We start from the raw sequence: 17,918 nt of genomic DNA on the forward strand, positions 1-17,918 counted from the left end.
GGCGGACTCTCAACCACTGCGCCACCAGGGAAGCCCAGTCCTTGTTTAAATATTGCTGCCTGCCAAGAATTTTGGTTATTAATTTTCTCTTAGGTTGAGGAGACAAGGACTGAGCAAAATTATTTGGATTTGAGCATCTGGAAGATCTATGTGATTCCTACTGTGCGTTAACTAGTTGGACCTTAACGTTGGAGGGATATGAATTAAAGAAAGCCAGTAAAATCAGAGAATGAGGCCTTCTGGTAAATCTCATACTTTGGTTTGTAAGAAAACTTGTATACACGGAAGTTTACCAATTTTCCGGCATCAGAAAGTAATAAAATACACATAACATTAACCAATTTGGAATCCTACTCCTACCTTCCTTTCCCCTCTCTATCCAGTGAGTTAGCTTCTCATACCAGCTCTCGATTTACCCGAGCAAACACTGTTTATGCCGAAGGGCCTGCTAACCCTTCTGCCTCACCCCCAGTTCCGGCCGGGCTCCCCAACTCCGGGAGCCCCAAACACAGGTTCCAGAGGCCAGCACGGAAAGCACAGCCTGACTCTAGAAGGCGTGGGAACTGGAGCGGGGCGCTCCTCCTCCCAGGTTGGGCGGAGCCGAGCCTCGCTGGGCAAGTGCGTGAGGCCGCGACGGGCGCTGCTGCGCGGTGCGCGGGGCCAGGGGAACGCTCGCACCGCTCTGGGGCTGAGCCCGGCCAGGGTCCGCGCGCGGAGCCACGTCGGAACGCGCCGTCCGGATCCACCCAGGCGATTCGCCCCGCCCCGACGTTCCCGCCAGTGGACTAACCTGCTTGACTCGCCGAACTCGCCGCAGCTCCCGGAGGCAGCAGGTGGCCTCGGACTCGCCGCCGTCACTGCTGCCCGAGCGGGCCGCGCTCCCCAGAGCTCTCTCGGTCGCCCCCGACAGGCGGGATGGAGCCGGACGGGGACCTGGAGGAGCTGGCCCGGCTGCGCTCCGTCTTCGCCGCCTGCGACGCGAACCGCTCGGGGCGCCTGGAGCGCGAGGAGTTCAGCGCGCTGTGCGCGGAGCTGCGCGTGCGGCCGGCCGACGCCGAGGCCGTGTTCCAGCGTCTCGACGCCGACCGCGACGGCGCCATCACCTTCCAGGAGTTCGCGCGCGGCTTCCGCGGGGCCCACCGCGGGAGACGGCGCTGGGGCCGGGGACCGCGGGAGTCCGCGTTCACTGCAGCCCTGGTGGGGTCCGACCCCGGGGACGACCAGGAGGACGAGGGCGACGAGGACGCGGCGGCGGCACTGGCCGCCCACTGGGACTCGGCGAGCCAGGGCCAGGCTTGGCAGGACTTCCAGGCGCGACTCGGGGACGAGGTCAAGTTCATCCCCAGGTGCGTGTGTGGTTTGCAGAGCGGAAGGTGGTGGTGGTGTTTCTGTCCTCCCTCGGACGCCGCCATCTCTCTCTCTCTCTCTTTCTCTCTCTCTCTGTGTATATATATATAAAACTTTACTCCATTCACCGACGCACTTTTAACTCTTCCAAGACGGGATGCCCTAGAGTTAAGGAAAAGAAATGCGTTCCGAGTTACAGTTCGGGGAGAAACTTTCACTTGCTCATTTCTCAGTTTCACAAGCCAGAGTGAAATCCACAGCGCCCGGGGATTCTTCCGGAACGCTGGTTTAGGAGCGCTCCCCGAACCTCAGAGACTTGATTACATCACCTCCTACTCCTGGCCTCCAGGCTGCACCCGGAGCAGCAACGCTCGGTGACCCGGGCCGCTAGCCAATTTGCCATTCTCTATGGTAGTTTTTGTTTGTTGTTTTCCTGCTGCTACGTAGAAAACAAGACATTGTTGCGCATTTATATTGCTGCACACAAAGATTCACCGATGCCTACTATGTGCTAGGCATTTTACAGGTTAATTCGTTTAATATTCAGAATAACCATGGGGGTGGACGTTCTTATCTGTGATTAATGGAGAAATTTAGACCTAAAGACGTTAAGGGACTTGCCCAGTTACTAAAAGAGCAGCATTTGATCCCAGATGTCGTGAATTTTAAAACTCTCACTTTTTATACCACAGAATAAAATCATACAGTAAACTCTCTACTTTTGTGTCTGCGACAGAAATAACATAGTATCAAGTTACTTAATTCTCAGGGGGAAAGGGGATGCCTGCAGGTTCAGGGCATGGTGGGAAAGATATTCAGGTTTTATTGAGATTATTTTGCATCTATCTCTGCCTAGAGTCATGGTATGTCTTGAGCTATTTTCACTTCTTCCTCAGGCGCTACAGACATCTTAATACTATAAAATGTGTTTCTGCTCTCTGGATTTTCTTTGAACTTTTATGCATCTCTGGTTGTCATTATTAGGAAGATCTGAACATTTCGGTTGGCAGTTCACATATCTGAGACATAAGACTCAGAAAAGGAAATAGCCCTGGAAGGCAGCAGTGGCCTGGCTCACCCATTCACCACTTAGACCTGCAGGGCTGGGAGTCCTCATTTCCTCCTTCGCCCAGCTTCTCCCTCCTGTTTGGAAAGTTCGGGAATACTGGGCATGGAAGGTTGCTCACTGCAGTATAAGAGAGGTTGTGTAGAGAAAGTGGGCGTGATACCCATCTTTTCTGTTATTTACAAATGAGTGAAAATGCAGTGTCTCCACCAGGGAAGTAGAAAAATTTAAACTTTACTATAAGCCATATTCTTTGAATCATCTTTCATCTGTAACTTGGTTTGGGTCCAGCTAGTTTAAAAAGGTAATAATATTAAGAATAAAAAAAGGTAAGACCACACCATATTTTATACACACACACACACACACACACACACCATACACACACTGAACTACTTTTCAGAGTTGCTAAGTCTCAGCAGCCAATATTTGACACTTAACCTTTAAATGATGAAAATGACCTTCTTAGGATCAACATACAACCAGGTCTTAATATTATTGGTGACATTATTATTATCATGATGCCTTTCCGACTCTTGAGATGTTATTAAATATAATGGCACCAGTGTCACCTGGTAGACTTGTGTCCTAAGCCCCACCCCCGTCTTCTGCGAGATTAACAAGTACAATATTTGCCTTCCTGTACTCGTTCAAGTGGGAAAGAACTAAACTGAATTGCTTCACCTGATTGTTACTATGGCAGCCATTAGCTGTTTTGGTAAATTGGGTTGCTTCTATTCTACTTCCTCATACAGCTGTTCATCTTCCCTTCCTTCCATTCAAATGTGATAAAAATCTTTCGTTATTGACAATGTCATTGCCATTATTTCAGCCAAATTAATTCTGCAAACATTGTTGAGTGCCTGTTTTGTGCCACTGTCTTAGGTACTGTCCTAGGTACTTGGAGACAAAGAGAAGGAGGAGATGTGGTTCATGCCCTCAAGAAGTACATAGTGTGGGTGAAATCTTTCTCAAAAATTTCCTCAGAGAACATGTAAAGGCAGGAGAGTTATTTGCAGGAAACTCCATGTATTGTGGACATAACCCAACAGACTGCCTGCAAGCAGGAACTTTCTTTGAATTCTTGAGATTTTACCTTAAAAAAAAGAAGTCATGTTCACTTTATAATATACTGGGGCTTGGTTTCACATAAAATATTATATATTCTTCCAGGGGGGAAATTGTCTCTCTGGGAAGGTGTGCCATTTCATCTGGTGCCTTAGTTTCCCACCTGGCACTCCATCTTCCCCCAGGTGGCACCCTGTCCCGTGCCTATCCTAGGGGGGTATTTGTGTACAGTTTAAGCAGAACAGATATAAGATATAGGAATGTTTGGTTCCTGCAAAGGCAAAACGTGGTAGTGATTTCCATTTCAAAGATCATTCAAACTCTTAGATCAAAATATTAAACAAATTTGGGTTAAAGTCCTCAGTCATCGATAATTGTGACATTAGAGAGAAAATAATATTGCACTGTGAAAGAATAAAAATGGTGTCTGGGTGGTGTGTTAAATTCTCAAGCTGGTCTTTTCTGAGAAACTGAGGGACTCCTTTCCTTAAAGGTTGGGGAGGGGAGTGTCCCGCCATGTGACATTGTTAACCTGAGCTGGGCAGGTGCAACTGGTCCAGAGGGTTAGGATGGGCCGTTACCACTAGTTCCAGTAAGCTGGAACTAGGTCAGCCAGCATGTGAAACCAGAATGGGCAAGGCAGTGTAGTTACGTAAGAGAATTCCGGAAGGAGGATTGTATCAGGCCAAGAAAAATCCATGAGGTGGGAAGAGAATGTCTGGGGAGAAACAGAGAGCAGAGTTGTAATTACCTAGTGAAGCCAGTTTCTGGTGTCAGGGGCATTATCTTGGTGAAAGGGAGGTTTGTATCCAGTAGGTACTCAATAAATGTACTCAATAAATATTTGCTGAACGTTCTTTGGTTCCCTGCTTCATATACTGAGGATGCAGTTATTTCATGCTGCATGCATTCTCTTCATTGCTTTTGTTGGTTCCCTCCCTATATTTTCACATTCTGGTGAGAGCTGGTGTCTCCTCGAGATTGGCAAGGAGAGGATATAGGATGTGTGTGTCTGTGTGTGTGTGCATTGAGCATTCGACTGAGGCGGGGTCGTGACTGGAAATCACCTCTCTCCTCTAGTCAGAGCCGAAGCTTTTCAGAGTGTTCTCGATTCCATCTGTAGCAATTTTTGGTGTCATTTGTGGACTGATTCACTTTAACTTAGAACCCCACATTTTCACAAACAGAAACGTGAGGGTCCAGCTGGCACCAGAACCACAATGGACTTGTGAATGGGCACCAGTTTTGCCACAATAGCCAGATTAGACCCAGGGTGGGTGGGTGCCTCTGCTGTAACAGGGGGTTAGTGTGGTTGGTGACCTGCCAGACAGGGCTGGGGTGGGGTTTGTTCAGGCACCAAAATCAGACCTCTGTGGTCAAGCTGTTTCACATGGTGTGGGCCCTTTCTACACACACAACGTTGAAGAAGAGTCTTCTGTTGAATAACTTAGAAACAAGAAGTTTAATTGAGAAGAACCAAAACTGCCCACGTGTGAACTGTTATATGGATTGTCAAAAAGGTTTACTTCGGCACGTCCATGTAACTATGAAGGTGATGACTTAAATGGAGAGGAAAAGCAACAGGTGACACCAATCCCACTTAACTAGGACGTTTTAAAAAACATGAAGCTACAAGTCGGCAGAGGCATAGTTTCATGGTCAGGGACTCCTGTACATTTCCCTTTCTTGGGGTCCACTTTAGGGCTTTTGCCTCTGATCGTCTTCTTTTGCAATAGTGCAGTTGCTTCATAAGCCTGCTTCACCTTCATGATGTGCTTGGCAGGATGGGAAAGGGAGAGGAGGGATGGACGCAAAGAGAGAGGTAAACACAGAGAGGGCTGGAGACACGGAGTGAGGGGGGACAGGGTGAGAGGGGGCAGAAGACAAGCAGACAGAGAGACACTGATTGATTAGATAGTGCCTCAGTTTCCCCTCTCTTCCCACTCAGTGAGGGTATAGCCCTGAGAGCTTGGGATGCAAGAGTTAAATCAGCTCTCCTCTGTTTGATCTCAGCTCTTGAGTATCTTCCACATGTGAGCATCTGGGTGCTTTGGACTGTGTTTTTAATGTTTGAAGATAAGTATATTTTTTTCACCCATATTGCCAGTAATATCTGCTGCTCATCCAAGGAGATAAAGATTGGTTCCAGCCTTGAGGCACCATAGTGGGTTGGACTTCAGTCCTGGAAGAGGTTCAAAGATGTTTTTTTGACTGTGTGTGATGCTTACCTTTGGCACTGGCTTTGAGGTCTATCAGTGTGCTAGCCACAAGCTTTCCAGAGATTTCCTGCTTCTTCTGCATTCAGAACTGGGGATATATATATATATATATATATATATATATATATATGTATATCTTTATATGTCTCTATCTCTATATATAGATTATATATATGTTTATTTTCTAACTGTTTCTGGTCTGTTGCTGTTTGTTTTTCCTCTTCAGTATATCCTCTATCACAATTATGTGTCATTACGCTACTGCTGAGTGGAAGAAACCTGTCCATTTAAAGCACAGCTCTTCCTTGAACCATCCGAACCTTGCTCCTGGGCCCAGCAGGAGTCTCTGTATGGCTTATTTTTTATGAGCTCTGCTCGCTGGTGGTGGCCCCTTCTGGTTCTGATATTTGAATTTCATCTCGAGGTAGTAATTTCTTTTTGGCCTCCTGGCCCCAGAAAGGTATTCTGGCCTCCCATCCTTAGAGGACTGCCAGTTTGGGCCATACAGACAGTGGCCTGCTCTGACCCTCAGATCTCACTGATTGTTCAGAGCTCTGCTGGCAGGTTTTGGTGAGAGATTGTTTACTCAGCCCTTGTGGTGTGGGTAAAAAGAAAAAGGCTTAAGATGGGGTGTCATTGGAAGACTACCCTCCAAGGACCACAGACTCTTCTCTAGGTTGTATTTTTTTTTTTTTTTTTTTTTTTTTTTTGCGGTATGCGGGCCTCTCACTGTTGTGGCCTCTCCCATTGCGGAGCACAGGCTCCAGACGTGCAGGCTCAGCGGCCATGGCTCACGGGCCCAGCTGCTCCACGGCATGTGGGATCTTCCCGGACCGGGGCACGAACCCGTGTCCCCTGCATCGGCAGGCAGACTCTCAACCACTGCGCCGCCAGGGAAACCCTCTAGGTTGTCTTTTAGCCTGAAGTTTTCATTTACTTCTCTCCAGAATCACTGTTCAAATACACTGTCACTTTGAGCTTGTAAAACCTGTTTCTTGATTTCTTCCCAGGTTACATGATTTTATTTCATTTGTAAAATGGAAGTAGCTGAATCGGGCTAATCTGCCTTGAATGGAAGCTTAGAGGCTGATGGCAGAGAAGAGAGCCTTTGATGATGGGGGAGGTTAGGATGCCAAGGTGACTCAAATGTCTGCTTTTTTCTTCTAAGAGGATATACAGTATACTTTCTTGCTTCATGTGTAGCTTGTTAAAGCTTAGTTGCACCTGACTGCAGTATATTGTTGGAGGGAAGAAATGGGAAGAGAGTATTTATCGTGGGTATTGGGCTGCTCCTATCTGACTGTTAGTCTCATATCAGGTTGTAAAATGGAAAGTAAACACTGTTTCCCAGAGGAAAGCTGTAATGATGGAATGACAGGTATGATTTCTTTGATATTAATTCCTCAAAAAAAAAAAAACAGTTTCACTGCTTCAACTGGTAAATATTTGGGGTCTTCCAAATTATAATTGCTTTTGTCAGAGTAATTATAAAAAGAGAAAAGTGAATTTTAACCCTTAAGGCCTTAGTCTATATGTCTTATAAAAACAAGACATATAGATGCAGTAGCTCAGACATGTTTCTTTTATTCTTTCTGTAATTCCCTCGGTATTCATGTACGTGCCAGTGTCCCAGGCACTAGAGAGACTCCTTCGTAGACCTGACCTTCAAGGAGCTCATTGTCTCACGTCTTAAAATACCTAGGAGTTTCTGACATCTGAAGGACCTGAGATGCAGTATAATAAATGCAGAAAAATACCTCAGGGTACATCTCCAGACTATGGACATTTCATGTCAAGAGTACTTCTCAAATTGGGGGCCCTTTGGGTCTTTATGCGTATGCTTGGCAATCTTAGAATACTAAACATTTATGTTTTCATTTTATGTTATCATTATATGATAATATAAAACAAATTAATTTGAGCACATTTGGAATCACCTGGATGACTCTTACATGACAGATTTGGCTACCCTGTTTCAAAATCTGCCTCTGTGTTTAAGATTGTGTGGCATCCATTCCTTGTCATGGGCTGATGAGGAAGGCACAACAGTGGACTTGGTGCAAATGATGTGTCCACGTAAATTGAAAGTGACCAACAACACAGAGTGTTGGGTTGTCTGTGTCCTCAGTGGAAAAGTGATCAGAGAGTGGGGTTTTGATCCTCTAAGTGTGGCTGGAAAGCGCAGCACACAAGCTGCCAGGACCATACTGATGTTGGCTGTGGGGGTGTAGTTTCAGTAGAAGTGCATCCCTTGTCAGTTTAAATGAATGTTGCTAATTCTCATTCCACTGATTTTGCAAATGCGTGTTGGTCACATAAATGTTTGGGAGCTATAAGTATTAGGAGTTTATATCTGGTTTCTGTTTGTTTATAGTTAAATGACATGATATAAACAATATTTACATCAACTCTGGAATCCATAGGAGATATTTTCTTTAATAAGGTCTACATGTTTATCAAGTGTGAGAAATACTGTTCTAAAAGGACTTGAAATCCTCAAGAACTGTATAAGATTGAAAACATTAGTTTCTCTATTTTTCATTGCTTATCGATCTCGTCCATCATTTAAATCGAGGGCATAATATTATGGAAAAAGTTCATCTTAAATTGTTCCCAGTCTTAAGGATCATTTTTGTTATTTGCCCACAGAGGAAACTCTTCTTGCCTTTTTCCTATGTCATTCATTCACTCCTTCATTTAAAAAACTTTTTTTAAATCCATGTGTGCCTGGGACTGCACCAGGAATGGGGTGCTTTAAAATGATGTCCAGTCAAAAATCAAAAGTTTCTTAGACAATTTCTCTCTCTCCAGAGGTGATAGCACCAGCGAGCATAATGAACGGGAAGAATCACAAGGTGGGTGGTCTGGGTCCAGTTCTCACTGGGGGTCACAAATCAAGCCGACCAAATCGACAGATGACTGGATAAAGAAGATGTGGCCCATATGTACAATGAAATATTACTCAGCCATAAAAAGAAATGAAATTGAGTTATTTGTAGTGAGGTGGATGGGCCTAGAGTCTATCATACAGAGTGAAATAAATCAGAAAGAAAAACAAATACCATATGCTAACACATATATATGGAATCTAAAAAAGAAAAAAAATGATTCTGATGAACCTAGGGGCAGGACAGGGATAAAGATGCAGACATAGGGAATGGACTTAAGGACACAGGGGTGGGGAGGGTAAGCTGGGATGAAGTGAGAGAGTGGCACAGACATATATACACTACCAAATGTAAAACAGATACCTAGTGGGAAGCAGGCGCATAGCACAGGGATATCAGCTCAGTGCTTTGTGACCACCTAGAGGGGTGAGATAGGGAGGGTTGGAGGGAGACGCAAGAGGAAGGGGATATGGGGATATAAGTATACATATAGCTGATTCACTTTGTTATACAGCAGAAACTAACACAACAATGTAAAGCAATTATACTCAAAGATGTTTAAAAAATAATAATAAAGGTATTAATTAAAAAAGAAAAATCAAGTGGACAAACTAAATTCAGGGAGTTTCTTCCTCTCTTCAGTAGAGCAGTTTTCTCCATTTATCTTGTGTGGTGGTGTCACAGTTCCAGCAAGAGAGACTCTAGGCCCTGTCAAATTATCTCCATGTTCCCTCCTCTTACCACCCTGTGGGCTGTGACTGATATAATGGAGGGGGACTCACAAACTCTGAAGCCTCCGGGGCCAGGCAGGTAACATAGACCTGGTGGAGTGGAGTTGGGGCCCAGTAGCAGCCTCTGCTTCATATGCTGGTGGGGTACGGACAAATGCTGCCATGCAGGACATCGGCCCAGTGTTGCCAGCGACACCAACTTATAAAGGATGGTGAAAAATCCAGATTTTAAGTAGGAATCTCCAGTTTTGCATATTCCATGAAGGACAAAGCACAGAGGCGGGAAAGATACTTTTTCCAGTTTGCAACCCGTTTCCTACTTGAGAATGTGCACTAGTAAATTCAAGTGTCAGGCGTGATCTTGCTTTGAAGATTCGTGTTGATGTGAACATGTGGTTCCGTGGTACCCTAACTTAGAATTTTAATCATGCTACTTCTTCCCCTTCCAAGTTTGTGGGATAGTATTTTGACCCAAAGATAGTCTGTCTTTACTCTCTTTTTTTGCTCTTGGGTGTTCTTGTAGTTTCCTCAGTTACCTTGTTCAGATGTTGCTGTACGGTATTTTCTGCCTCCAGGTTTGCTGCCCTGATGGTGTGTCCTTGGAGGAGGAGGGCTGAGCTCTAAAAGCATTGAGATGTCCAGGACACCTTTTACCCTGATGTCTTTCTTTCTCTTCATTTGAAGCTGGAAGTATTTGTCATAGTTTTAAGATATGTTAAAAAAAAAAAAGGAATGAAATAAAAATAAGGGAATTTAGTGTTGAGAGGTTATATTTTCTGGTACCACAGTGGTATTTCCTTTCATTATTGGAATATTTTGTCCTTCAGTCAAAAAAATTTTTATTGGGATGCAAAGATGCTCATCACTAATCATCAGAGAAATGCAGATCAAAACCATAATGGAATATTGCCTCATACCTGTTAGGATGGCTGTTATCAAAAACACAGAAAGTAACAAGTGCTAGTTAGAAAGTGGAGAAATTGGGACCCTTGTACATTGTTGGTGGGAATGTAAATTGGTGCAGCCACTATGGAAAATGGTATGGAGGCTCCTCAAAAAATTAAAAATAGAATTATCATAGATCCAGCAATCCCACTTCTGCATGTATATCCAAAAAAGTGAAATCAGGATCTGGAAGAGATATCTGCACTCCTGTGATCATTGCAGCACTAGTCACAATAGCCAAGAGGTGGAAACAGCTCAAGTGTCCATTGATAGATGAATAAATAAAGAAAATGTGGTATATACATACAATGGAATATTACTCAACTATACAAAAAGAAGGAATTTCTGTAGTATGTGACAACACAGATGGACCTGAGGACATTATGCTAAGTGAAATAAGCCAGTCACAGATGGACAAATAATGTATAATTCCACTTGTATGAGGTATCTAAAGTAGTCAACTCTTAGAAAGTTGAATGATGGTTGCCAGGAGCTCGGGGATTGGGAAATGAAGAGTTGCAGTTCAGTGGGTTATAGAGCTTCAGTCGTTCAACATGAAAAAGCTCTAGAGATCTGCACAATAAGGTGCATGTAGGCAATAATACCATACACTTAAGAGTTTGTTAAGAATAGAGATTTCATGTTATATGCTTCTTAACCACAAGAAAAGCAAACATATGGAATACAAAATTTCTTTTTTACAGAGATAAGAAATTGGGAAAGCTACAAAAGCTCTGTGTCTCATATCTTTTGGATCAGTCCCAAATACAGGCTCCGTCAAGGTTTGCCCCTTAAATGTACTCACACCTGTCGTTTTCAGGTGACCAAGCAGAAACACTCGAAATAATGACACATTCTGAGAGCTCCCTCCCACCACACACACGCTGAGGGTAACTGCTTTCTTCGATTTCAATTTTTGGGGGGCATTTTATGGGCATGTTCAGCCATGATACCCCCTCGCGATCATTACAATTATGGAGCATGCTCAAGTGACCATTTTGTTATAATGGTATCTCTGACCTAGAGTGGTTTTTTTTTTTTTAATGTCTGGATGGAAAACAAACAAGTGCAGATGAGTTATTCATTCTGAAATCTGGGTGCAGCGGTGGATGTTTCACCTGCTGTGAGCCTCTTGTGGCTGCCTGGTCCAGAGGTGGAGGGGCCGTGGGAGGTTGAGGCAGCAGGCGCTGGCTTGTTGCCCGTCTCCTTAGGCGTGGGGGTTGCACAGTGCATCCCCTGGCGTGACCCGGTCACCTCGTAATCCTTGCTCCTGTAGAACAGTTACAGTCTGCTCTGGCTGAGGTGGACGAATTCCTGATGAGTCAACCAACATTTGCTTAGAAAATCCATGTTTTTAGGACATTCATATGTCGTGTTTTCTAATGGACATGCCATAAACTAGTGTTCGTGTTTGTGATGCAAATATGTTTTCTTTTCCTCCTTGGGGATCTGTTGGCGTAGCATGTACTTCAGTCTGGCAGAGATGGTTACCCTGGAGATGTCAGCAAATGAATTACAGTGCATGCACTTCTACTCTAACACAGCATACGTATTCCAGACAAACCTAATGTTCTGCAAACACACAAAGGACATTTGGAAAAAAAGAAGTAGGGATGGGGCTGATCTCTTCATATCTGTATAGCTTTGCAACCAGCATACTCAAAAAACCAGTAACAATCTGAATAAGATATTAGCACAATAAAAAATGTCACATTAGATGCTTAATAGAAACATACGACAGTCCAGGTTACCCATACAGAAAAACTGTAAATGTTTTAATGCAAGTATAGGATTTTGCACTTTGTTTTTTAAGGTGAAGGTAACTTGGTGGATGGAGGTACATGGGTTGTGGCTGCTGGGTTACAGGAACAAGGACAAACAGCGCATGTGTACCGTCTGTGCTGGGAGGAAGCCCCCTGGGAATGGGCATTGTGTCCAGATTGTGTTCACCTGCAGCCAGCTGCCTTCAGCTGTGGTAATGGGCTTACTTGGGTGCAAGCAATGTGACTGTTACTTGGGCTCAGAGCATCGACATGCTGGGAAATGCAACTTCCACTTCTGCGTCATTCACCTATTGACCTAAGGGATGAGCTAATTGTTGCTATAGGAACCTGCACTGTGTCCGAGCAGTCCTAGTCTTGAGTGAAAATGCATGGGAGGCTAAAGCAAGGCACAAAGCCAGAAATGAGGGTTAGATTGATTCTGTGTATACAGGTCTGGAGGTTTTATATTGGTCAAAAAGGGATAGTGGGGGCTTCCCTGGTGGAGTGGTGGTTGAGAGTCCGCCTGCCAATGCAGGGGACGTGGGTTCGTGCCCCGGTCCAGGAAGATCCCACATGCCACCTAGCGGCTAGGCCCATGAGCCATGGCCGCTGGGCCTGCGCGTCTGTAGCCTGTGCTCTGCAACGGGAAAAGCCACAACAGTGAGAGGCCCGCGTACCGCAAAAAAAAAAAGGGGGATAGTGCATTGCCTCTCTCCTAAAAGATGACAGTGAATAAGCTGTCTTCAGGCTAATAAATATCTGTCCACAAAAGTCCACAGATCTGCTGGATAGGCTGTTACAATCATAATGAACCCTGGTGAGAATTATAATGTTATGTTGTAGGTGAGCATTTGGGCCATTAAAAAGTGACCTATTCTGTTGAATAATATTTTAAATTAAAGTTCTTATTTAGCAACTGAATAAGAATTCAGTTCTTATTGAATTCAATTTATTCGACCAAGTAAGCTGAATAATCTTATTCAACTGTTTTAAGCAGTGCTAGCATATATATTCATGGTGAAGCTGGTACATTTGTTTATGTGATTAACCCCAGGAAAAGTACAATGATATAAGCCACTGTGTTAGTTAGTTAGAGAAACAGAGCCAATAAGATGTGAGTGTGTGTGTGTGTGTGTGTGTGTGTGTGTGTGTGTGTGTGTGTGTGTGTGTAGGTGAGGGGGTGTGGATTTATTTTAAGGTACAGGCTCACACGATTGTGGAGGCTGGCAAGTCTGTAACCTGCAGGGTGGGCCAGCAGGCTGGAGACCCAGGGAAATGCTGATATAGCAGTTTGAGCCCCAGGGCAGTGGGCTGGTAGAATTTCCTCTTCCTTAGGGGTGCTCAGTCTTCATTTAAAGATCTTCAACTCACTGGATGAGGCCTGCCCATGTTCTGGAGGGTAATCTGTTTTACTCAAAGTCTAACTGATTGAAATGTTAATCTCATGTACAAAAGACCTTCACAGCAACATCCAGACACATATGACCAAATATTTGAGCACTGCAGCCTAGCCAAGCTGACACATGACATTAACCATCGCAGCTACTAAAAAAAGTTTTCCAGATACTCTGTTTTTGAGATTCCCTATGTTATGTGAATTGGCTCTGATGAGATCAGAGAGCATTTTTTGTTGCTTCCAGCTTATAAAAAGATGCACCAGAAATTTTTCAAATATTTATTTGAATCTGGAAAAATCCCTATACCTATATTATATTCCCCTTGTACCCCTTCCAAATGCCTAAACACTTCAAAACCACATATCAAATTTCAGGGGTGGTTTAAAGTTATTAATATTTTTCTATCTGCCAAGAAGAGGCTTACCCTCCCTGTGTTCATGGCTCTGAGATGCCGCCTGGGAGAAGAGGGCTTCTTCACCCTGGTGTCCACCCCTCCATTCTAACCCTACAACCTCACTCATCCTCAAAATATCCATAACTCCACACTGAGTCCCTCATGGAAGAGACATCTTGGATTTAAGCAGCCTCAGCCATCTGGCAAGTCACCAGCACTTTACATTGCTGCACTTCCCCATGCAGTCTAACTGCTTGCTTGCTCACTTCCTTTCTTCCTTTACCTCCTCTCCGTCTCTCCCTCCCTCCCTCCCTTCTGCAAATGCTGTGGGAAAAGCGCTATGCTAAGAAGTCCAAAGGTGAAGTTTTAATGAGAAATTGTACAAAAATCCCTAGAGTAGGAACAGGTTCTTACTTTACTGTCCCCAACTGCTAGTTTTTGTCCCTGAGTTGGTAGAGCTAACAGGGATGCAAACTGAGAAGCACAGGGAAACCCAAAATGTTCCACCAGATACAGGCCCTAAAACTCAGCCATAAGGAAGCCGTGAGTTCCAGGCTCAGTTTCCCAGGACAGGCATTATTCAGCTCCCAGGAGCTCAGCAGACCCTGGTTTTAAATCATGTCTTTTCTCAGGCTCTGTAGCTCAGGGCCTCAGACCAGCAACACTGGCCACACCCGGGAGCTCTCCCATCAATGCAGACTGTAGGCCCCACCACAGACCTACTGAAGCATCTGCGTTTTAACAGGATCCCTCGTGCATGTCTTCAACTCTGCTGAGGAAATGAGAATGGAGGGTGTGGAATGCAGCCACGTTTGGTTGGGAGCTGCTATTCAAAAGGTAGAAAAGCCCCAGAAAGAGAATGTAAAACTGAGGTAGAAAAGATAAACATCACGTGCTTCAAATTTTGCCTTGGGTTGCCTCTGAAATGACATCCAAATTGTGAAGTGTTCATGATTGAATTTCCCATGAAGATAAAAAATATATACTTCCTCGAATATGTTGTATAATATTTTGTGAACGTGTTCTTCAGGGACAAATACACCTACAGAAGTGTGCAAGGAGCTTGGTATACAGCTTGCTGACTCTTCACAGATGGAACACTCTCATATTCGGCGTCCAGATCTAGAAACAGCATGCACCTAGAAGCCCCGGTGCTCCCTTCCAATCACCATAGCCCCTCCCTGACCCCCAGGCATGATTTCTTGGGTGTTTTTTTCCTTACTACATAGGTTTAGCTTCTTGCACTCACCATTATGCTTGTGAGCCTGTAGTTGTAGATCTGTCCTTTTCTCTACTGTATTCATTGTGTGAAGATATCACAATTTATCCATTTTACTTTTCATGGCCATTTGGGTCATTTCTACTTTGTGGCTATTACATAGCATGCCACGATGGGCAGTCCATCTTTTGGTAAGCATGTGGACTTAACGCAGTGCCTTGCTTTTAATAATTGTTTTCAAAATAACTTCAGCTTTCCTTGCTAACTCAGGGTCATCATTATAAAGCTGAGTTTCATCCTGGGCTGTGGTGTAGCATATCCCCAGGATTTGTGGGGATGGTAGTTCAGTTTGGCTTTTTTAGTTCCTGTGTGCATTTTCTGTTCTTGCTGTCAGGCTGCCAGGTGACAGTTTACTATTGTCACTTCTTCCTTCCTTCCTGAGTACCTTCGTTTACTGAAGACGCAGAAAGCATCTTCAGATGATCAGATGTATTAGAACTGTGTTCAGAACCCCTTTGAATGCATGTTATTCCTGTGCCAAGGAGGGGGCTCACAGGTTGCTCTTCGTACTCTCCTGACTTTGTCTGCTTTTGTATTCTTCTCAGGGCCAGATGCCTGAGCTTCAAAGGTCTGGAGTGCTGCCATCATTTTGAAATTAATTTTTTTGGCAGGTTTATTCCTTTTCCATTTTTATTTATATTTTATTTATATTTTATTTATATTTATATTTTTATTTATATTTTATTTATATTTCGTTCATTTTGAAAGTTCCCCAAGGTAGACACTGTAGTTCTAATAGTCTTTGTAGAAATTATTCCATGCAGAAGAGGTCCAAGAGGGAGGGGATATAGGTATACACATAGCTGATTCACTTCATTGTACAGCAAAAACTAACACAACATTGTAAAGCAATTATACTCCAATAAAAAAAAAGTAAGCACAAAACATGGATTTATATTATTATGAATACATGTGAGAAGTACGCACCTAGCCAAGAGTAGGCATGGTATTATGCTGAGATGAATCCACAGAAGTCTGTCAAGTCTTGCACCTGGGTCTTGGGCCCCAGATCAATAGTTCGTTATTGAAATTATTTTTAATGCTCTTTTCTTTGAGTCTCAGGGAAATGCTACAAAAACTGTACATGGAGGTAAACAGATACTGCTGCTTTGTGAGGTTCTCCTTGTCCACTCAGGCCGATTATTGTAATAACCTGTTACAGCTCCATCTTTAGTACCACTTGTATTTAAAGCAACCATTCAGCTTTTATTTCCATTTTGTTTAGTAGCTTTTAGGCCAATTGTACACTCCAGAAGGGATGTTATGCACACAGGTGAGAGAGGGCAGGTCATACCTCAGGGAAGCAGAACTGGAAACAAGGGCAAAATAAAGGTTTCAGATGAAAAATGTAAACTGAAATAAATGTAAATGCACAGTTGACTGGAATTGCTTTTTCATTATCTGATGAACCAGTGAATTAAGATGATGACTCGAGAGAAGACCAGTTTCTCTTTTCCTGGCTCTCCAGAGGGGTTGAGGTCAGATTCCTTCAGAAGACAGTGTTTGCAGGTTGGTTGCTCTTCCAGTGGACTCTGGCTCTGGGAGCACAGAAGTGGACTAGTTTTCAGGGCAGCTGATCCTGGTATAATGTGGAAAAGTCAGATTTTAATAGCTTTTTGTGGCTACCTTTTTAAAATCACATTCCAGAAAACCACCCTTTGGTTTTTCAGAAAATCAAATGAAAAAGTAATTAAACTTCCCTGCAGGTTGCTAGGGAAGCAATGAAGTGCAAAGTTGATGAGCAGTGGAGTGTATCTCAGGAAACTTCTATCTTGTGGAAAATATACCCTGGGCATCGTTGAATGAGACCAAGAACCTCTCAAAGGGTTTTAACTGTTGAAATGTCAAAATTAAAGATGTCAACAACATTTTATTTTAGAGGGGAAGTGTGTTCAAGAAAATTTGTAAGAAAATCTCTACAACTAATTTTGCATTATTTTGATATTTTTTCATCCATCTCTGCATAAAAAGAGAGACTGGAAAACCATTATTGGTTTTTGATGGTTAGGTAGCAAGGTAGGTAGGTAAAAGTCAATGGTTAGGTAGCAAGGTAGGTAGGTAAAAGTCAATGATTCTTAAAAGTAGATTAAAATTTTTTCTGTGATATTTTTGTACAGTAACTAAACAAACACTACATGTATACAGATAGTTTTAAGATAGTTTGAAGATGTCATAGAAAAGAAATTCTCATTTAACTACATGATTATCGGGGCTAACTCTTATAACCTTTCAGAAAGACTTTTAAGACCAGAGCAGGTTGTGTACAATCTCCAGCAGATTTCCTTGCCAGTATCATGTATACTCAAGCATAAGGTCGAGATTTAACTGTTGAAGACAATGTGACTGTAGCTTATGCACCTAACAGTTATCCTTTCATGATATCAATCATAATTTAGAGTTAAATGCCAGTCATTCAATAGTTAGTAGCAGTTATTCAATATATATTAAATACGAATTCAAGAAGTAAGTTTACTTAAAAAACTAAAAATAGAACTACTTTATGACCCAGCAATCCCACTACTGAGCATATACCCTGAGAAAACCATAATTCAAAAAGAGTTATGTACCACAGTGTTCACTGCAGCACTGTTTACAATAGCCAGGACATGGAAGCAACCTAAATGTCCATCAACAGATGAATGGATAAAGAAGATGTGGCACACGTATACAGTGGAATATTACTCAGCCATAAAAAGAAACGAAATTGAGTTATTTGTAGTGAGGTGGGTGGACCTAGAGTCTGTCATACAGAGTGAAGTAAGTCAGAAAGAGAAAAACAAATACCATATGCTAACACATATATGGAATCTTAAAAAAAAGG

General features: G+C 43.3%; 1 protein-coding gene across 2 annotated transcripts in view; it reads left to right on the forward strand.

Annotated features, from left to right (window-relative positions):
- Positions 1 to 629: 629 nt before the first annotated feature.
- The window catches only part of RASEF (RAS and EF-hand domain containing), an 85,531-nt gene continuing 68,242 nt past the window's right edge, over positions 630 to 17,918 (forward strand). For both annotated transcript variants that reach the window (XM_059072288.2, XM_067041282.1), the window contains exon 1: positions 630 to 1,346. In XM_059072288.2, coding sequence (XP_058928271.1) covers positions 916 to 1,346 — 431 coding nt within the window. In that variant the 5' untranslated portion in view covers positions 630 to 915. The remainder of the gene's footprint in view (positions 1,347 to 17,918) is intronic.

Source organism: Kogia breviceps, chromosome 8, assembly GCF_026419965.1.
Source record: "Kogia breviceps isolate mKogBre1 chromosome 8, mKogBre1 haplotype 1, whole genome shotgun sequence".
Taxonomy (NCBI): domain Eukaryota; kingdom Metazoa; phylum Chordata; class Mammalia; order Artiodactyla; family Physeteridae; genus Kogia; species Kogia breviceps.